The 22,166-nt window shown below is 43.3% G+C and overlaps 1 protein-coding gene across 2 annotated transcripts in view; it reads right to left on the bottom strand.

The window, feature by feature from the left end:
• The window catches only part of SYCP2L (synaptonemal complex protein 2 like), a 56,279-nt gene continuing 34,113 nt past the window's right edge, over nucleotides 1–22,166 (bottom strand). For both annotated transcript variants that reach the window (XM_042236957.2, XM_060403511.1), the window contains exons 20-31: nucleotides 20,801–20,849; nucleotides 19,630–19,780; nucleotides 18,798–18,847; nucleotides 16,041–16,170; nucleotides 14,915–14,985; nucleotides 14,687–14,756; nucleotides 8,062–8,163; nucleotides 6,926–7,032; nucleotides 5,776–5,867; nucleotides 5,473–5,572; nucleotides 5,309–5,367; nucleotides 1–269 (exon numbers count right to left, since the gene is read on the bottom strand). In XM_042236957.2, the coding sequence (XP_042092891.1) occupies nucleotides 215–269; nucleotides 5,309–5,367; nucleotides 5,473–5,572; nucleotides 5,776–5,867; nucleotides 6,926–7,032; nucleotides 8,062–8,163; nucleotides 14,687–14,756; nucleotides 14,915–14,985; nucleotides 16,041–16,170; nucleotides 18,798–18,847; nucleotides 19,630–19,780; nucleotides 20,801–20,849 (1,036 nt within the window). In that variant the 3' untranslated portion in view covers nucleotides 1–214. The remainder of the gene's footprint in view (nucleotides 270–5,308; nucleotides 5,368–5,472; nucleotides 5,573–5,775; nucleotides 5,868–6,925; nucleotides 7,033–8,061; nucleotides 8,164–14,686; nucleotides 14,757–14,914; nucleotides 14,986–16,040; nucleotides 16,171–18,797; nucleotides 18,848–19,629; nucleotides 19,781–20,800; nucleotides 20,850–22,166) is intronic.

Below are 22,166 nucleotides of genomic sequence, written 5' to 3' on the forward strand. Positions count from 1 at the left end.
TCAAGTAAAAATCAATTTTACTTTCAAAAATTAAAAAAAAAAAAGGGCAACATCGCTCCAAGATGCTAAACATCCTGAACTTCTTATTTTCTGACCAAATTTAAATACCAAAGGTAAACCTTTGTGAACAAATGGACAAACGACCAACATATTACAGTCTGTCCCGACTTGGCAGGTCTCAGGAACTCCGTTTGCTGTGGACGCGCACAGAACACTAAGGCACGGCCTGTGTGGCTGGAGGCTGCTTTGTCTTCTCCCCGTGGCTCAGGCTGGCAGAAAGGGAGCAGGAGAACAGCAGTTAGTGAAGCCTGAACTATCCCCCTCCTAGTCCCTAGAACTCAGGGAACCAACGTGAATGTCACTCCCTGTCATCAGCTACCTCCCTAACTCAGATAATAACTTAGCTCCACAGGGAGCTAAGGCCACCGCACTGGAGGGAACTGCCCAGGGTCAAAATCACTCTCAAAAATCTCTTAAACGTGTGCTGCTTTCAAGACTCACGTGTCGTCTCTCCACAGTCTAATGCATGAGTTTCCCCCCTTTGGTGTTGGAGAAAAGACAGCTATTTCTAAGGAGGAGGGCCAGTTAAAGTGGCTGGTCTGGCCTTTGGGAAAATGCCCATTGTTAATAAGCAGACTGAGTGCAGTTGGAGGTTCACAAAACAAGTCAGTGGGACCACATTCTCCCATCCTAAAGCGAACACGAGGGCGCATGCTCATTGAGAACAGACAGAATCACCTCTGTGATTTATTTCTCAATCTTACAATTTAATTCAGGCATGACAGACATTATTGGTTACCTACCCAACATCTATACTCCCCTTTCTCCTTATTAACAGAACCCCACTTTGCGGGAGGACAGTAACAAGCTCAGTTTAAATCTGCAGCCCCAGATTCCCTTGTAACTAACAAAGCTTCATGTGATTCAGTTCTGGCCAATAATATGGAGACAAAAGTCTACTGATTCGGCTTCCATGAAAACTATTTCCCTAATTTTTAAAAAAGAAGAGAGACTCTACTGGCACACATCTTTTACCAAATCCTTCACCATCTGCCCCTCCCTGCCTAGAGAGCAGATGTGCTTGGAGCTAGAGCTGCTATTCTGTGACCATGAAACCCAAAGCGAAAGGAAAGATAACAGAGTAGGAAGCAAAAGGAACCTGCATCCCTAACTGGCACTCAGAGCTGCCGTTCCAGCCTTGGATGGGTTTCCCCGATGACTCAGCCAGTGAAGAATCTGCCTGCAAGGCAGGAGACACAGGAGATGCAGGTTTGATCCTTGGGTTGGGAAGATCCCCTGGAGAAGGAAATGGCAACCCACTCCCGTATTCTTGCCCTGGAGAATCCCATGGGCAGAGAAGCCTAGGAGGCTATAGTCCATGGGGGTCTCAAAGAGTCAGACATGACTGAGCTCAGCACCAGCCTTGGACAAAATCCCTCTGGGCTACTGCTCACAGGGTTCAAACAAAACCTCTATTTGGTTCAGCTGCTGGAGTCTGATTTCTCTTATACATGAATGACTGTAACACATACATTTAATTCACATTAGATCCAATTCCCCACTAGGGCTGGGATTCTAATATACTTAGCCCAGATTAGGCTTTTATCCATATCCTCTTTTAGTACTATTTTGACTTGGAGATTTTGTTATTTTTGTTTTCCCCAAGTAAAACAGTAACGTTTCCCTGATACTGAAAGTCATTCAAGATACAAGGGTATTCACTAAGATTTGTTTGTGATAATTTAAAATAATCTGAATGCTCATCAACAGGAAATCAAATGTGAAAGTATAATAGACCCATAAACTAGAATAGCTACAGTTATTTTAAAAATTAGCAGATCCTTATTACTCACTTGGAAAGAAATCCTACTTCTGTTACTGAGGGAGCAAAGGAAGAACAATGCACATAAAATTTAATATATCATTTATGTTACTTAAAATACACATACTGAAACTTATCAAGATGTTTGTATATATTCTTATGTAAACATAGAAACATAGCTGAGCACCGAGAAATTGATGCTTTTAAACTGTGGTGTTGGAGAAGACTCTTGAGAGTCCCTTGGACTGCAAGGAGATCCAACCAGTCCATCTTAAAGGAAATCAGTCCTGAATATCCATTGGAAGGACTGATGCTGAAGCTGAAACTCCAATACTTTGGCTACCTGATGCAAAGAACTGACTCAGTGGAAAAGACCCTGATGCTGGGAAAGATTGAAGGCAGGAGGAGAAGGAGACGATAGAGGATGAGATGGCTGGATGGCATCACCAACTCAATGGATGTGAGTTTGAGCAAGCTCCACGAGTTGGTGATGGACAGGGAAGCCTGGCGTGCTGCAGTCCATGGGGTCACAAAGAGTCGGACACGACTGGGCGACTCAAATGAAACAGAAAAAAAATCAAGAATATATACTAAACAGTAAAGAGATAGTTCTCTCTGGATCATAAAAAAGAGCGAAGGTTAGGGAGAGAGAAAAATTCACTTAAAATGTTATGTTGTTTGAGTTTATTACACAAGAGTCATTTGTGAAAGTGAAAGTGTAGCTCAGTTGTGTCCAACTCTTTGCGACCCTATGGACTGGAGCCCACCAGACTGTTGCATGGAATTCTCCAGGCAAAAGTACTGGAATGGGTTGCCATTCCCTGCTCCAGGGGATCTTCCTGACCCAGGGATCAAACCCAGGTCTCCTGCACTGCAGGTGGACTCCTTACCATCTTAGCCACGAGGGAAGCCCAAAGTCATTTATATCTTGCACTTAATCTAAAAAAAATACAGAACAGCCTAAGTTAGAAAAGTCAAGTCACCTAAAATGTCACCACACAGAAATAACCATGGTTGACATTTTGATGAGAATCTCCTAGAATCCAGACCTCTCACTACATATGCATGTGCACACATCTTCTCATCCTCTGTAACACCACCCACCCCCTCCTTGCACAATCCTCTCGCCCTCTTCTGCTGGCTTCCTCTCCCTTATCAAACTTCAGCTCCCTGCAGCATCCCGAGGATTCTGTCCTGGAACAATTGCTCTCTGTAACTGGTCCCTAAGTCAACTCATCCGGTCTCACTGTCAGACCCTCCACCATGAGTTTCAGTCTTGACTATCTGGTTACCCACTTGACAGCTCCATTCAGATGCTGAAACCACAAATCTAATGTACATCTCACATCCAGCCTTTAAGATCCAGCCACACCCTTCTCCTTCTCCCTCCATCAATAAAAGCAGAACCTTCCCAGTCTACACATATACACATACACACATACACCACTACCAGCAGTTCCCGAAGTGTGAGCCTTTGGGATGTCTAAGTTTTCAAAGATTCTGTGAGGTCAAAACTATTCTGGTAATACTGTGATGAAGACCAGCACAAAAGTTGCTTCCTTCATTCCTACTGTCTCTACAGACATACAGTGGAGCTTTTCAGAGGCTACCTGACGTGTGGTGTCACGATGGATGGAATTCAGAAGCAGATATGGAGTCCCTTATTAAGGCAGACTGTGTGGATCACAACAAATTGTGGAAAATTCTTAAAGAGATGGGAAAACCAGACCACCTGACTTGCCTTCTGAGAAACCAGTACACAGATCAAGAAGCAACAGTTAGAACTGGACACGGAACAACAGACTGGTTCCAAATAGTAAAAGGAGTACATCAAGTCTGTATATTGTCACCCTGCTTATTTAACTTATATGCAGAGTACATCATGAGAAACGCTGGGCTGGAAGAAGCACAAGCTGGAATCAAGACTTCCGGGAGAAATATCAATAACCTAAGATATGCAGATGACACCACCCTTATGGCAGAAAGTGAAGAACTAAAGAGCCTCTTGATGAAAGTGAAAGAGGAGAGTGAAAAAGCTGGCTTAAAACTAACATTCAGAAAACTAAGATCATGGCATCCAGTCCCATCGCTTCATGGCAAATGGATGGGGAAACAGTGGAAATACTGACAGACTTTATTTTCTTGGGCTTCAAAATCACTGCAAATAGTGACTGCAGTTATGAAATTAAAAGATGCTTGCTCCTTGGAAGAAAAGTTATGACCAATCTAGATAGCATATTAAAAAGCAGAGACATTTCTTTGCCAACAAAGGTCCCTCTAGTCAAAGCTATGGTTTTTCCAGTGGTCATGTATGGATGTGAGAGTTGGACTATAAAGAAAGCTGAGTGCTGAAGAATTGATGCTTTTGAACTGTGGTGTAGGAGAAGACTTTTGAGAGTCCCTTGGACTGCAAGGGGATCCAACCAGTCCATCCTAAAGGAGATCAGCCCTGGGTGTTCATTGGAAGGACTGATGCTAAAGCTGAAACTCCAATACTGTGGCCACCTCATGCAAATAACTGACTCATTTGAAAAGACCCTGATGCTGGGAAAGACTGAAGGCAGGAGAAGAAGGGACAACAGAGGATGAGATGGTTGGATGGCATCACCGAGTCGATGGACATGAGTTGAAGTAAACTCTGAGAGTTGCTGATGGACAGGGAAGCCTGGTGTGCTGCATTCTTTGGGGTCGCAAAGAGTCGGACACGACTGAGCGACCGAACTGATTAAGCCAAACATTAGAGATCTGCAAAAGCACAAAACAACACTAATCTTCTCAAAGTTCTTGTTTTGAAAAATCTTGTTATTTTTCATAAAAATCTGTTATTTATATCAATAGGTAAACATTTATTACACCTTGGGGGCAACTGAGTCCATGCACCACAACCACTGAGCCTACGCTCGACAACTACGGAAGCCCACATGCCTAGAGCCCCTGCTCTGCCACGAGAAAGCCACCACGATGAGAAGCCTGCCCCCAGCAACGAAGAGCAGCTTTCCCTCGCCGCAACCAGAGAAACTTTGCTGCAGCAAAAGACCCAGCGCAGCCAAAAATAAACTACGTAAATAAAATTGAAAAATAAAAAAATGTATACCTACACTACATATATAAGGTGTATAGAATATATTCTACCAAGTACACAACTGAAAATCAACTGTTCACTCAGAAACCTTGATATTTTTCTCAAAATCTGTTTTAATTTTTAAAAATCTTGCTTAAAAAGAAAACAATGTGCATCCTAAAAGAAAATGAAGTTTGCATGATCCTGCTTATGCTTTTCGAAATGTATATGTCTTGATCAGTATCGTAAGCCATACTCTACGCCCAAGGAGTCCCACAGAAGCGGCTGGTTAGAAAAGACGCAGCTAATTAGCTACCTAAGTAAGGTTTTACCAACATCAATCACTCATGCTTTAGCTAAATACCTCCTACTTCAACGAAGATACTTCTAGGAAAGATACTTGTTTAAAAAAAAAAAAATAATACCTCTGGAACTGCAGTTCACAGAATGATTTCAGGTCAGCTGACTGCTTCCCCCAAAATTCCTAAAATTGAACAAGACGTGGGTTGGTTGAAGCGATTGACAGTATTTCTACACCAGAACACATCTTCTTAAGTCACAGAGAATGTTCCAAACAAAAAGAACTTACCAGAACATTGTCCTCAAGGTGTTGAAGAACCTCGAAATCCTTGTCAAGACTGCTCAGCTCTTGAAGAACGAAACTGTGAAACTGTTCTAGTTTATTCAATCTGAGAAAAAACAAGAGCAACAAGCTTCACCAGACTGCTGGATGTGACAAAGACATCTCTAGTCTTATTGCAGAGATACTCCATATTTTTCTCTAGATGTTTCTTGTCTTAAGAATATACATCTCCTTTCTCTTCTTTCCCCTTGGAAATGTTGTTTTGAGGAATCACAATTCCATAAACTTGCACTGAAACCCAACACTTACCTGCGATGATGTATCTGGTTTAACAGTTCTATCAGGCAATCTGGTACGTCGTTTGCATTTTTTGAATAAAGTGGGCTCCTTCTGTACCTAAGCTAAACCATAACAACAACAAAATGAGCACATCCGGGTTAAACATAACTACATAAATAGGGTGTAGGCTTTGTATTAAAAAGATGTTGCCCACACATGATATTCACAGAGAACATCATCTCTAAAGTACTTTAATAAGACACCATGCTACACATTTCATATGTTATTACCTCAGGTTTGATATCAATAAAGGACAATAAGCTAAAACAGGAAACCTTGTATTCATGCCACTGATATACATATTGAATATCACAGACAAATTTCCATTATAAATCAGCTTACATTAGTCTTGCAGAAAATAAGACTGGAGATCTTTCAAGTTAGTTCAACGAATATACGTTAGGGTGAGACCATAAGTACTTTTCTCAAACGTGCTAATAACTCCTTAGGGATTTATAAACAGTACGGAAATGGAGGGGACGCAAATGGTTTCAAAGTCCTCTTGCAGACAAGGTTCCGTGACAGCCTGCATGTGTGGCGTCTCGAAGATTTGCCCTAGTCAGCTGACCACCCAGCCCACCTGCCTCTCCGCTCCAGACGCCTCTCTCATCCACACGGTCCCCTGGCCCTCCCTTCCTTGTCTATCACTGTGACCAAATCGTTGCTTTCCGCTTGTCCAGTTTTCTGAGACTGCAATCAACAAAAACCAAAGCCTTTCCGTACAGGTCCATCTGGTCCCAGGAGAGCAAATGGACATGGAACAGCTGACCTAGTTTAAGCTGGGGTTTTGATTTTGGGTTTTTGGCGGAGAGTCACATCGTGCAGCATGTGGGATCTTAGTTCCCCAACCAGGGATCGAACCCATACCCCCTGCAGCGGAAGCTCAGATTCTTTACCACTGGACCCCCGGACCACCAGGAAGTCCCCAGAACAGCTGTCTTATAAATACAAACCACAATTCACAAAGACACTAAATTCAGCAACCACAGCTAGGACAATGTACCTCCCCAGAGACTCGGGCACACCGTCACACAGGAAGGACCACAGCGGTATTTAGGAATGTGAGCCTGCTACTTCACATGCATAACGAGCTAGCTTTTCATTTTTACCGGGCCATTACCTCATAGTTTCTTTTCAGTTCTCTAGTGAAGTTTTCAAAAGCAGTGATCATCACAGAACCTTTTAAGTTCTCTGGCGTAACGTTTAAGGATGAAGTTGAAATGCTCCCTGCACAAGAAGAATAGAACATTAAGTAAAACTAACAAAGGGCTCAAAGTAGGTGTGCTCAGCCTTCCTGCTGCCCAGAGCATGGAAAGTCCTTTAGAAACTCAGGCATGACCCAGAGAAGACCTGCTGGCTTCTGTGGGTCACGGACTTCCGTGGCTGCAGCAAGACTGACTCCAACCGTGACTGACCAGACCAGCTTGAGCCAAGAGTCCTCAGCCGATGCTTCACGCAGCTTCCCACCAAAACTGTCTGGCAAGGGCTCACTTCAACAAACTTTCCCAGCACCTTAAATCAGAGCAACTGATTGCACCTTAAATCAGAGCATGTCTAAGAAGCAGGCTGAGGTGTTGTTAGAGGGCTCTAGGATAACGTGATGGGTACGACATTCTAGGGACTGGCGTTTAACAGCTTCTGGGTGCCAAGAGGCTTTACAAGGGCTCACAAAGGGTCTGGCACTGTGTGGATCAACTCATTTAATTCTCAGAAAATCCAAGTGAAGCAGGCACTGTTCACGTCCACTTTTCACACAGATCACACAACTGGTACGTGCTCACACCAACAGCTCCAGGATCGGAATGCAGGGCTGCCCGGCTCTCACCACCCACTTTGAGTACCTGGGGGCCTCCAAATTTGCCTTCTTAGAGCCTTTTGTTTCAAAGGATAGGCATGTCGCTCATCCAGAAGGCCAACCCCACGTATGTAGACATTTCAGATCATTCTCCTTCATCTGTGGAGTGGATATTTCTAACACAAACATTTGGCTATACTAAAGCAGATACCTGTAAGTTTAAGAACACTTGGGGCCTGGAAATTGCTACAAAGACTTAAGAGGCAGAAATCAAAATGCCAGGAGGAGATAGTACTTGCTCTTATCTACAGTTTGTGCGATGATTTGCTTATGTCTGAAGACAAAGCACTTTGTTTTTTGGTTCCTGCAGCCATTATGATCTTAAAACTCTAGCTGCCTTGTAGTTCACATTGGGACCCTCAGTGCTCACACATCTGAAACATCCGGGTACCCGGCATTACCTGCCAACTCAGCTTCTTCTGCCACCAAGGAAAGGGCCCCTGGTTCACCACCATCTTCCAGCCGTGGCTGTTTCCACTTAGTGCCGTGACGGTGGGCTCTGTCTGAAGGCAAGCGGAAAACACTGATCATCACACACACACGTCTCCTTGTTCCCAGATTTATCTTGCTCTCTTTTTACCAGCGAATATCTAGCCGTGATGAGTGGCAAGTGAAACGTGTTCCCGCCTTGTTACAAATTGCTTATCATTTGGCACGTCGACTAAGGACACGTCTCAAAGCGCTAGGTGTGCTCATGCCTGAGAGAGGACCCGAGCACGCTTTGATGAGCTCAGTGACATGCAAGAGCACTCTCCTTACCAGGATACGGGCTGGCTCAAGTGGAAAGCAGTAATGGTTGGCATCAACCAGGGCTTCTGGCTAAAGGGCAAGGTAGCAAGGTTTCCAGGCCGACTGGCCCTTGGAAGCTGATCAGATCAGCTCAAGGAGGGCACCACCTGCTGGTGACATGAAGCCTCAGCACCAGACTGAGGGCTGTCTGACCCAGGGCCTCACTAGTGTGAGTGATCACATTCTCACTCGGAACCTCAAAGAGCTCACTCACATCCGGCTTCTCTCGCTTTTTTTAAAAAGTGAAGAGCATAAGCAATACTCTCAACCTGGAGAGGTGCAACTATCTCTTTTCACTGCTCTAAGATTCGGGTGTGTTCCTTTGTTTGAAAAGTATCAGTTCAGTTCAGTGGCTCAGTTGTATCCGACTCCTTGGGACCCCACAGACGGCAGGACACGAGGCTTCTCTGTCCATCACCAACTCCTGGAGCTTGCTCAAACTCGTGTCCATCGAGTCGGATGGGTATTTGTTAGGGAGTTGCACTGTTTCAAGACTAAAATGATTTTTTTTTAATCCAGGAAAGAATCCAGACACAGCCAGTCCTCTTTCAGCCTCAAAACAAACAGCTGCTGCTGCTAAGTTGCTTCAGTCATGTCCGGCTCTGTGCGACCCCATAGAAGGCAGCCCACCAGGCTCCCCTGTCCCCGGGATTCTCCAGGCAAGAACACTGGAGTGGGTTGCCATTTCCTTCTCCAATGCATTAAAGTGAAAAGTGAAAGGGAAGTCGCTCAGTCGTGTCCAACTCCTAGCGACCCCATGGACTGCAGCCTACCAGGCTCCTCCATCCATGGGATTTTCCAGGCAAGCATACTGGAGTGGAATGCCATTGCCTTCCCAAACAGCACTCAGGCTTAAATCTCACATAGTGCCTACACCCCAGTCAAGACCCAAAGAAACCACTTAGAATTCTAGCTAGCCCCAGTTAGATACCCATGAACAACTACTATGTTTTGTTACATTTCTCTTCTTTCTGCCTGTTTTGCCTCTTCTGGGTTTTTTTTCCCCCTCTCCTGACAACATTTGTAGCAATAGCTCAAAGCATGGCCTTGAATGTTCATGCCCCACCCATGGAAAAATCAAAGCATCTACTGGCATAGATGATATAATAGTTAGCTCCGGTGGAGAGAGGAATCCAGGAACACTGTGTAAATAACGTGATGGTTCCCTAAACAAGCTGCTTAGAATTTGTGAACCTACTCAATGGGGCTCATCCCAGAGGCCCACTTCAGTGACATGGAAATAATCTGGCACAAGAGTGTGGAAGGGGCACTCTTGTAAATTACTTTACCTGAAACAGAGGAGCGGCTCTTCAGGGAGAACAAGCTCCTCTAGGGAAACCAGCCCACTCCTTAAAGCATGCAGGTACTAAGTGATGCAGCTGACTCAGCTTTGTTTCCACGGCAACTGCATGCCTCTTTGAACCAGGACTTTTGGACATTCTCATAAAGGGGCTAAAACTATGTACACGCAGCACTTAAAAAATGAACACAGGCAGTAAACACACCGTGGCCAAAACTAAGGTGATCTCGAATGAATGTTGGTTCTCTTGGTGGCTGCTAAAGGAGTGTCCACTTGCTTTCGGACACAGGTGTCTTCATCACTGTGAAAGTTGACAGCTTTTGCAATCTGAGGAGCTTCTGAACTTATTTTGGGCACAGGTTGTATGTAGTGAATAATTTGGTGTCCATATTGCATTTATTTACTCATAGTTCTGATGGAAACAGTTTCTAGTGCCACACAGAACCAACCCTATGATGAACAGCCAAGTTCTCCCAAGTTGAGGCATTAAAAAATATCTTACTCTGAAGTGACACCATGTGGCTATAAATGATAAAGGTCAAGAGCCTTCACTGGGACAAGAAAAGTCATTTTTATCAAAATACCCTTCTTATGGAGGTACTTTCTGTAAGGCCAGACCCCGGGGGCCATGATGGGCCGCCCCTCCTCTCCCTCCTGCCTGCGGGGGACGTCCCCAACGGAAGGAGCCTCCCAGATCCCAGGGACCAATGACACCACACTTCGCCAGCTAAAGCCGCCCCACCCCAGCCACACAGAAGGACCTGTCAGCCCGCAACGCCTCGGCCTGGCAACCTATCCGAAGCCCCGTCCATCTAGCCTGACCATCCCTCGCATCGAACGTATAAAAACTACCCCCAACACGGTCCGGGCACGGACTCCCTCGACCTGCCTCGTTCAGGTCCGGGGACCCTGCCCGGGAGCGCTTCACCATTAAAAAGCCTGTTAGACACCCTTCTGGTGTCCTGGTCTTTTACCTAACACTTTCCTAATGCCAATTCCTCTGTTTATTCTACCAATGTGTACTATGCTAAGAATCTGAAAAGTTAAAGACCATCTTTATTATTGAATTTATCAGCCTGATGGAGACCACTGAAAAATCTTTTGTCTGGAGGAATGCATTTCGCTTGCCAATGCAGGAGACTCAAGAGATGCGGGTTTGATCCCTGGTTTGGGAAGATCCCCTGGAGGAGGGTATGGCAACCCACTCCAGTATTCTTGCCTGGAAAATCCCATGGACAGAGGAACCTGGTGGTCAATGAGGTCGCAAAGAGTCAGACACAACTGAGAACACACACACAAACCAATTAATAATAAATACTGATTTGTGAGTATGTACAGATAATTATTCAAACACAGAATTCTGCAGAGGTTCATCTCTACATGACAGCATTTTCTAAGTTTCTTATTCATTTTCTAAGTTTCTTATTCTTACTTTCTAAGTTGTGTTGTTGCCGTTTAGTTGCTAAGCCATGTCTGACTTTGTGACCACACGGACTGTAGCCTGCCAGGCTCCTCTGTCCATGTGATTTTCCAGGCAAGAATACTGGAGTGGGTTGCTATTTGCTTCTCCAGGGGATCTTCCTGACTCAGGGTCTCCTGCATTGGAGGCAGATTCTTCGCTACTGAGCCACCTGGGAAGCCCCTTTCAAAGAAGGTACAGGATGAGGGCAAAGTGCAAAATCATGAGGAATCAGTCATCCTGTCTGCTCACAGCTCGGGGAGCCCAGCACACCCAAAATTCCAGAGAAAACATCAAAACAGCAGCCCATGAGCAAAAAGAGCCAAACAGGAGTCTCCTACTGTCTTTCCCCAAAGGACACCGGGTTTTGGAAATCCCCTGATAAAGGAGCTTTGTGGAAGTCTGAGTCTAGTGTAAAGACCTGACACGTTGCTGGACAAGGGAAAATATGTGACTGGACGCATCCGAGAGGATAACACGGACTGTCACTTGAGCCACATCAGCGTGTGCTCAGGGCAGCCCAGCTCAGCACCGAGAGAAACCCTCTGAGTTCAAGCTTTCTCCCTCGGGGGAAGGCGAGGGCGTCTGTGCTAGTGCTCACCCCAGGCAAAGAAGACAACTTCTTTCTTGCTCCATCCAGAATCCTGAGGTGCACTACACGGCCTGGGGTGGGGAGGGGCTTGGAGAACAGCATCCAGGGTTCTCAGGGAGCATTGAAGGGACCTAGATCCTGCTACCTGCCTCAGGGACCCTATAAGGGAGCCTTCAGGGGCCCCGTAAGGAGGCTTTCTCAAGAGCTGCTGGGCACACATCACCTACAGGATCACCCCACAGCTGGTCCACGGACACCACAAACAACCAGGACGCCTTGCCTACACACAAGCCCAACCTGGGGCTGGTTCATTTTGTACACTCCCAAGAGCACTCCAGGATTCCAGCCTGGGAAATCCCACAGGACAGAGGAGCCTGGTGGGCTACAGTCCACGGGGTCACAAAGAGGCAGACACAACTGAGCGCCTAAGCAACAACAAAGGGCACTGACTGTCAGCATTCGTAAGACAGCCAGGCCTATTCGGCAGGACTGGGAGGAAGCACCCACCAGCCCCAGAGGAAGCGACTGGAGGCTGTCAGCACCCGGCCTGGCTGTGCAGGTTGCAGAGAAAACGCAGTCCGCAGAGGTTCCCCGGAGAAAGAAAAGCGTGGAGCAGGCATATCCCTAGAAAAGGCCTGGGAAGGCTTCAGGATCCCTAGTAGACAAGACGCATTTCTCTCCTGAAGCCAATCACTATAGACTAAATATGAAGACAGCAACACGAAACCTCAAGGGACGTGAACTCAAGGAAACGCTACCCCTCCAAAAAAAAAAACACAATTATACAGTATTCTGGCCTGGAGAATTCCATGGAGTGTATAGTCCATGGGGTCACAAAGAGTCAGATGTGACTGAGTGACTTTCAAAAAAAGATACAGCGACTGACCTCCACAAAAAAATTTAAAAAAAGGAGCTCTGCAATTTGCCTAAAAAGGAATGCAAAACAGTTGCTCTAAGGAAGTCAGTTAGCTATAAGAACACTCAAAGGTGCAAACTTCCAGTGACAAAACAAGTTAAGCCCTGGGAATGAAATATACAGGCAGTGTGGTGACTACAGTTAAGACTTTATTGCACATTTGAAAGTTTCTGAGAGAGTAGACCTTAGAAGTTCTCATCACAAGAACAAGACTCATTATGTGTGGGGCAGGTGTTAACCACATTCATTGTGATCATTTGACAGCATGCATGAATAGCTAATGATTATGCTGTACACTTGAAGTTAATATGTTACCTGTCAATGATATCCCAATTTTTTTAAAAAAGGAAACAGTCTACACTCTTTTAGAGTCCCAGAAGGAGAAAAGAGGGAAAAGGAGCAGAAAGCTATTTAAGAAAATAATGGCAGGCTTCCTGGGTGGCTCAGTTGGTAAAGAGTCTGCCTACCAATGCAGGGGACGTGGGTTCAATGCCTGGTCTGGGAAGATTCTACATGCCGCAGAGCAACCAAGCCTGTGCGCTACAACTATTGAGCCTGTGCTCTAGAGCCTGGGGACCACAAGTACTGAGCCCACGTGCAGCAACTACAAAAGCCTGTCCATCACAACAAGAGAAGCCACCACAATAAGAAGCCCAGGTACTGCAACCAAGAGTAAGCCCTGCTCACCACAGCTATGGAAAGGCCCCTGCAGCAACGAAGACCCAGGTACAGCCAAAAATAAATAAATAAAATTTAAGAAAATAATAATGGCTGAGAACTTCCAAAATCTGGGGAGAAATTTGGACATCCCAGTTCAGGAAGCTCATAAACTCCCAAAAGATTCCCTCACAAAGATCTTCTATAAGACACACTATAACAAAACTGTCTAAAATCAAACACACGGAGAGAATTTCAAAAGCAGTGGAAAAGAATTCCTCATATACAAGGGGACCCTTGGTTTTAGCTCCTAAGTCTCGTCTGACTCTTTGTGACCCCTTGTAGTCCACCAGGCTCCTCTGTCCATGGGATTCTCCAGGCAAGTATACTGGAGTGAGTTGCCATGTCCTTCTTCAGGGGATCTTCCCCGCACAGGGATCGAACCTGGCTCTTCTGCATTGCAGGTGGATTCTTTACCAACTGAGCTACCAGGGGAGCCCCGTCCACTTGCATAGAGTACGCTTTTCCATTCTTTCACTTTGAGCCTTTGTGCATCCTCAAAGCTGAGCTGAGTCTCTGTAGACAGCATATAGCTGGGTCTTGTTATTTTTATCCATGAAGCCACTCTTCATCGTTTGATTGGACAGTTTAATCTATTTACACTTAAAGTGGTCACTGATTTTTAAGGACCTACTAATGCCTTTGTATTACTTGCTTTCTGGCTCTTTTATAGTCCCTCCTTTGCTGTTTGCTTTTGTGGTCCATTTTCTACAGTGGTATGTTTTGATTCCCTTTGCTTTATCTTTTATGTATCTACTATAGATTATCAGAAAAATGGACTTTAGGTTAAAAAGTGTAATGAGAAAACAGGGTCATTACACAATGACAAAAGGATCAATTCATAAAAAGAAGGTAACAAACTGTAAATATACATGCACCCAATATCGTGGCACCTATTTTACGCAAACATTAACAGATTTGAAGGGACAAAGCAACAATGCTATAATAGTGCAGGACTTCAATACCACCCCTGGGGTCAGAGAGGAGGCGCGCTGGGTGACGGGACTCGGATCCCAGGCTACTCACTTCCTGACACAGACCTTCCAGTTTCGGGAGTGAAACCCCTGCTCCTCCCGTACCAGCTTACCACTTGGAGCAGGGAAGCAGACGGCACTGCCCTCTCCAAGGTCTGGCAACTGTCACTCTGTATAGTGATTATATCTGCCTCAATTTGAATAACAGTCCTGTCAGCCAAAATCAGATTAATTTTGCTTAATTCTGCAAAAAAATAAAAAAGTTTAGAATTCTCTCACCTCTGTCTTCCACGTTTTGCAGTTTATGTTTGAAACTAGTACTTTTCATCAATGACTCTGGGGCCATAGTCTTAAAAAAAAAAAAAAACAGGTGGTCAGAAATACATGTATTTATGTCAAAATAAGCAACACATGGTATTACATCATCCCTTAAGAAGGAATAAGCCAGTACATTAAGTATAATATCAATTCTGGAAAACAGATAAATAACCAACAATTAAACAGTACCTTAGATTCATTTTCAACATCTGAGTGCTCCAGGGAAGAGAGATTGCTCAGCTGGCCGGGGCTGTGAAGTTCTGAGTATTGGAGAAAATGAATAGTTCTAAGAGAATAAACATGCTAAGAAGCTAATGAGGAAATGACATTTCTCTATCAATCTATAAATTAAACTTCAACATACCCTGCCCCCTGTAAGGGATACAGTTATTTAAAAAAAACTCAAACCAAAAAACACTTCGTCTCTTTCAAAGTATACATGGGTATTAGGTTTACAGGTTTGCAGATAAAATGAATAGCCAGTTACCTCCAGTAGGTCAGCACCTTTCGTAGCTGCCCATGTGGCCCCAAACACGTGGCAGGAACTCTATCACCTCACCGCTGTAGCCCTCTTGCCTCTCTCAGATCTGTCCCTTTGTTCCCCTCCTCTCTAATGCTCTGTCTCCCTCGCTCCTATTCTTCTCTCCCCACTTCTTTTCTTCCAGTGGCAGCCAAATTAAGAGGCTGGCACTCGTGCCTGCTAAGTGCCTGCCAATGTGCTGAGCTGTAGAATGATAAAGGTGAAGAAAACAATATCCTGATTCTCACCAATTTAAAAGATGTGAATTGTTTCAACAGAATACCGTGGGGGCTGAGAAAAACCTTATAAGTCAAAGGTCGGCACACCCTGACCCCTCAGGTCAAATCCCGTCTGTCACTTGGTTTTATAAATAAAGTTTTATGGAAACACAGATACAGCCATTAGTTTACATCTTGTCTGTGACTGATTTGGGACTACGAATGCAGAGTTGAATAGTTGCAACAGAAACTCTAGGGGCCAAAAAAGCAAAAAATAAATACTACCTGTTCCTCTACAGAAAAAGTTTACCAAACCCTGCAATCAACCACCATTTGTTGCTATTTTAAAAGCAGATGAACACCAACAATTCTTACACACAAGGTGATCTCAAATGTTAAACGGAATTAAAACACAAAGTCCTCTGTCTTTTGTTAATCAGGACAAGAAAGAGAAGATTAATCGATCATACCCTCACACTTTCTTCAACAGATATTAACAGAAACATATTTTGCTTTTTTAAACTACCATTTCCAAAATAGAATTTTTTTCTATGTAAATCAACAGAAAATCATATACCTGTTTTCTGGGCAGAATCTTCAGGAGTTAAAAAGGCAGAACTACTCTGAAATTCGGTTCCAGAAATTTTGGGAGGTGTGACATTATTTTGCCTGGAGGAATCTTTCCATAAGGGTGTTAGAATTTTAACCTAAAACATAGTACTTTTTACAAAGTGCTAACAGTCACAATCACTCACAGCAAGTTATTAAAACATTCCAAGACACTTCCAATATCCTTTTTAAAAATGTTTAAGAATTGGACATGATCCATTTGAAAAAAGAAACTTTAAGACCATAAGATCCCAAGGCTAGAAGCACATTAGGTCATGAATCAATAAACTAACTCAAAGCTGACTCTAAGTTCTCAAAGTGTGGTCCCAGACCACAGCCTCAGCAGCACCTGAGAACTTGATGGAAATGCAAATTCTTAAGCCCCACTGACAACGCACTCAGTCAAAAACTCTGGGGACAGGTCCCAGTGATCTGCATTTCTGGTGACCATTCTGGTCATTCTGATGATCACCAAAGTCTGAGAGCCACTCCTCTAAACCAGGAGTCAACCAACTGCAGCTCTACAGTTCAATGGGAATAAAGTTTTCGTAAATAAAGTTTAACTGGAACCCAACACATCCATGCACTTGAGTACTGCACATGTGGATGCCTGCATGCTACAATGGCAGGGTTGAACAGTTGCCATAGAAACCACCCACCCGGAGAGACCAAAATATTTACTACCTGACCCTCCAGAGAAAAGGTTTGCCAACCCTTGCTCTAAGTTATTCTCTTAAACTCCAGCACAGAGACGTCAGTGTCAGCTATCAATGTCTCTATAAAGTCAGCAATGCCCTCACTGAGAATCACCACAGACTGGCTGGCAGCTGCATATCGTAAATCTGTGGATTCTCAGAGCTTTGATGTTTTTTGGTACCTAATTTTTTTTAAAGCTGTATATTGTTAAAAACTGTTCTTTGAGCCTATTTCTTTATTCTTTTTTTTTTTAAGTTTTTTTGATGTGGACTATTTTTTAAAGTCTTTATTGAATTTGTTACATATTGCTTCTGTTTTATGTTTTTGGCTCAGAAACATATGGGATCCTAGCTCCTCAAACAGGGATCAAACCTGCACCCGTTGCCCTGGAAAGCCAAGCCTTAAGCACTGGACCAACAGCGAAGTCCTTCTGTGGTCTATTTCTAACTGATAACTCCTTATCTCAGGTTGAACTACTCAACAAATATTTAGGTACTTGCTCTGGCTTAGAGTTTGAGCTATAAACACTCCCTGTCATTGCAGAACATAAGAGTCCCCCTGGGCAGATGGAAGAAGGCTGGTAGGTGAGGGCAGACAACAAGGTATGATTAGAGCGCTGCGCTGCGCTAAGTCGCTTCGGTCGTGTCCGACTCTGTGCGATCCCCTGTACTGTAGCCCGCCAGGCTCCTCTGTCCATGGGATTTCCCAGGCAAGAATACTGGAGTGGGTTGCCATTTCCTTCTCGAGGGGACCTTCCCGACCCAGGGATCAAACCCATGGCTCCTGCATTGGCAGGCAGGTTCTTTACCACTAGCGCCACGGCCAGATCCCATTAGAACGCTAAACACATTGTATTTGTGTACAGGTGAGCAGGGTGCTGTTGATGTCCTCAGAATCCCAGCGCTGCCTGTAGAAAATCCTTAAACACTTCACACTATATTCTGTAGTGTGTCTGTGTTTTCGTGTGTATATACCCATACATATAAAATATATATATTTATACATAAATGTATGTATTCTATATATATGTACAAATTATATATAATATACATCACATACTATACACACATTATATATCATATTATATACCCTATATAAAATATATTTCATATATACATGATTATATGTTATATAGTGAAAGTGAAAAGTGAAACTAGAAAATTCTTGAACACTGGACAAATTCTGTAGTGTGTGTCTTTCTGTGTGTCTGCATACACACACACACATATAAAATGTTACATATATACATGATTATATATATAATACATAATCATGTGTATATGTTTTATATATGGCATATGTGATATATAATCATATACATATAGCATATGATATATATATTTATATACATGACATATTATATAAAATATAATCATATACACACATACAATACTATATTCACTATATCTCATTTCATTCAACAAAGGACAAAAGCCAACTGCTGAGAGAGGTAATTCAGCTAAAAACATGGTAAAGTAATCTTTAAATTGGTCTGGAGGACACTCATGTCCATATTCTTAACTGCTTTCTATAAAACAAGTATAACTGAAAGAATTTAAGAAACCTTCAGGGTTTATTCAATATTTACGTAAGCCTGAAGGTAGTTCAACCTCTGGCAACATAAAGATTCAAATAATTAAAATCTTTGTGAATAACATGTCCACAAACTGAAAACTGAGAGAAGAATTAAATCAAGAAGTTTATTTTAATACAAATTCAAAAGAGCACCTATTTGTAGGAAATCAGAATAGCCCAGATTTCAACCATACTTCATAATAACCATCTTTCAATAAATTTTCAACCAAAGAAAAAAGATCCTAAATCTCTGCCCAAGATTCATACTAAATGTGTGGAACTCCTTGAAGTTTCTACCGAAAGTAGTTTACATACTAGCAAACCACTGGCTTGTCATTTTTCGATTCCAGAAAGGAGGTTTTTTTAAATAAAGGTCATTCAAACCTAAACAGATCAACTTGTTTCAAACTTACCCCATAAAGGGCACAGGGCACCACAGAAAGCATTTACTCACTTGATCTTTCTTAAGGTCACTGCCACCACTGGGAGGAAAAGGAGGCAAGACTAGAATGAAAGGAAACAAGAGCCCAGTGGAGAATTTACTTATGAGAAACACAAAATACACTCTAGAAGCAACCCCCACTTCCTGCAACCCCCACTTCCCGCGCTGAAATGTCTAACTCTCTAATTATTCAGCTTTGTTCCTCTGGCCAGCATGAATTCTTTGCTCCAGATACTGTTTCTGAACACTCTTCCCATGTTCTTGCTGCTGTTCGGTCGCTAAGTCGTGTCCGACTCTTTGCGACCCCACGGACTGTAGCACGCCAGGCTTCCCTGTCCTTCACTGTCTCTCGGAGTTTGCTCAAACTCGTGTCCATAGAGTCGGTGAGGCCAGCTAACCATCTCGTCCTCTGCCACCCTCTTCTCCTTTGGGCTGCCATCTTGCCCAGGGACCGGCCCATGTTCTTCTGGTTTTACCTAACCAGAATGCTTCCTCTTCTCCATACTTCTTCAAATCCTATTCTTTTCCCAAGGATCAGCTGAGGTCCCACCCAGCCTTCCTCGAAGCTTTTCCTGAAGATTTCAGCTTATGTCAGCTTACGTCAAACTCCTCTTATCTGAACTCATTACTCCATTTATCTGTAGTTCATATTTCACAATTATTGGTCAATTCCATATTCCTTAGTACTGTTTCACATATCAACACTTTCCCTTTCCCGTGTAACAGCAGCAGGATCACGTGGTCATATATCTCGTTGATGCCCTTTCCCATCACATCCCACAAAAGTAATACCTACTGATTCACTTGAAAAGCTACTGGAAAGAAAACACATTACCAGACTTACTTCTTATGCTGCTCCTTCTGGTTCTGGTCTTTTTCCTACTGGGATACGACTTCAAGGATTTCCGCTTTCGGTCACCGGCCCAAGACAGCTCACTGCCACTACTACTTGAATCCTGATCACTCTCCGAGAAAAGGTGTTTCCTATAATCAGACTTTTGCAAACACAGGTGATACATGAGAACTGCTGAAAGGATGCTGGTAGCATTTATGCACAATTAAACACATGACCATGAAGTTAGGCAAAAGAGAAGTACCTCCTTGAGAAGACTGGACTGTCTTACATAATAAAAGGGCACCCAAGTACAGAAAAGGGAGAAAGAGAAGATGATTATATCCTTAGGCAGCTGCTATTGTAAAAGATAATAAAAGCCTCTCTAATCATAACTTTAGAGATGGTAGGGAACTTTCCAAAAGCTGGTGCGCCTGATTACTGAGCTATCACCAACTTCAAAACGCTAGCCCATAGGACTGAGAACTACAGTTAAAAGACAGCCAGAAGGAACTTTGCTTGTTTGGAATCCATGATCTCAATTTTAGGAACAAAAATCTCATTTCCTGTTCCCATACAGATTTCTTTTCCAATGCACTGATGATAGACTTAAGGCACTCTGTTTCCCAAAGGAAGAGCAACAGAGAGAGAGAAGCAGGCAATGTAGAACAAAACATCATTGACTTAGGGCAAAAAAATTTCTTTTCAATTCATTAACACTTCTGATTCTAGTCAGAGGAAATCTCAGCTGCTAGAAAGCCTTTAACACTTCTCTTTTACTTCATAATCTCCTTTTAAATTTACTTTTAATTTGGAGGATAATTGCTTTACAATGTGGTGTTGGTTTCTGCCATACAACAGCATGAATCAGCCTTAAGTATACATGTGTCTTTTTCGACAAAGTAAGGACAGACTTTTGGCTCAAAGCCTAATACAAGGAAAAGTATCACAATTCGATATAACTTTGCTATTCTCCGTTGTACTTACTTGGGGGCTTTACCAACTATTTGTTAGAATTAACCCTGATTTTCCACTTGACAGTGAAATACTTCCTTTTAAAAAAACCTTAAAATAAATTTAACTGAGAAACATAAAGGCGCAGAGCCAAGGCAAAGCTCGAAGATGGTATGCAAATAACTAAGACGGGAAGGACTGCCCGAAACAGTGAAAGTGGCTCCATTACCGACATCCTTGTTTCTTGCTTTCTATTATCCTCAAAAGCAGAATCTTTCCTGAAAGCAAAATACATTGAATTAGCGGAACTGTGGCACCGACAGCTTCACCCTTCTTTTTTCTGCTGTGTGCCCTTTGCATGCTGTGAGCCCAGTGCACGGAAAGCACCCCATTCTGTGGCAAACTTCTCGTCTTGCAATCCATGTCCGTACATCTTCTGCCTGCCAACGATTCACTATTGAAAACAAAACCTTTGTTGAGCCCATCTCCGTGAGGCATATAATGACGAGGATGGCAGGACAAAATGAGCAAGGCAGCAGAGTTTCCTACCCGGTTCTGTCTTAGACTCAGCTGGGCGCTACAAAAGCCTTTCCGGATGATTAGTGACATCAAGCATCTTCTCACACACTTCTTGACCATTTGCATATCTCCTTTGGAGAAATGTCTGTTGAAAGCCTTTCCCCTTCTTTTTTAATCAGATGATTTTTTCGGCGGTGGGGGGGGGGCTATTAAATGTAGGCATTCCTTATATATTTTGGATATTAACTTCTTATCAGATAACATGGTTTGCTATTATCTATTTGCTAGCATACAGAAAGAAATTAGATTTTTGTATCCCAATCTTTTTTTAAGGTTTTTAAAATAACACTTATTTCTTAAAAGTTACCACATTTATAATAGGAAACCAAAAAACACAAGGAGCCACAAACAAAGGGATTCATAATCACAAGTACTTTACCATTTGGTGTGTCCTTCTAGGGCTCTTGTATCTTTCAATTTTGTTAAATTGGGGAATTGTTTAATGGGGACAGCATTTCAGACTGGGAAGATGGAAAATGCTCAGGAGATGGACGGAGGTGATGACTGTACGTACAACAACGTGAGAGAGCTTAATGCCCGGAACACCCACTCACAATGGTGGAGATGGCAAACTTTACATGACGCTCATTTTACCACAATTGTTTAAAAAGTCAGCCCTATACTAAATGTTATTGTGCATGTGTGTGTAGTCTGAACAGGGATAGAATAGGATAATCAAAGAGCTAGTTTAAAATCCCACTTGGAGACTATAGGTAGAGGGGGAACTTTAAGGAACTTTGGGAGACCAACGTAAGTTAATGATCACCCCAGGAAGCAAATGGAAAATCATGAAGCAAAGCAGGCTTGCTTAACAATGAAACCAACAACAAAAATACACATCAAGTCAATGATGTTTGCATCCTGCCGGCTGAGGTCACTAGGTTAATGATTCCTAGGACATGCTCCTCTGCATACATTAAAAACAAAAATACAGGGGAAAGGCGACATTCCGAAGTAGAAAACCCTCATCATACTGATTGCTATTGCTCAGTCACTAAGTTGTGTCCAACTCTTGG

Source organism: Ovis aries, chromosome 20 (genome assembly GCF_016772045.2).
Source record: "Ovis aries strain OAR_USU_Benz2616 breed Rambouillet chromosome 20, ARS-UI_Ramb_v3.0, whole genome shotgun sequence".
NCBI classification, from domain to species: Eukaryota; Metazoa; Chordata; class Mammalia; order Artiodactyla; family Bovidae; genus Ovis; species Ovis aries.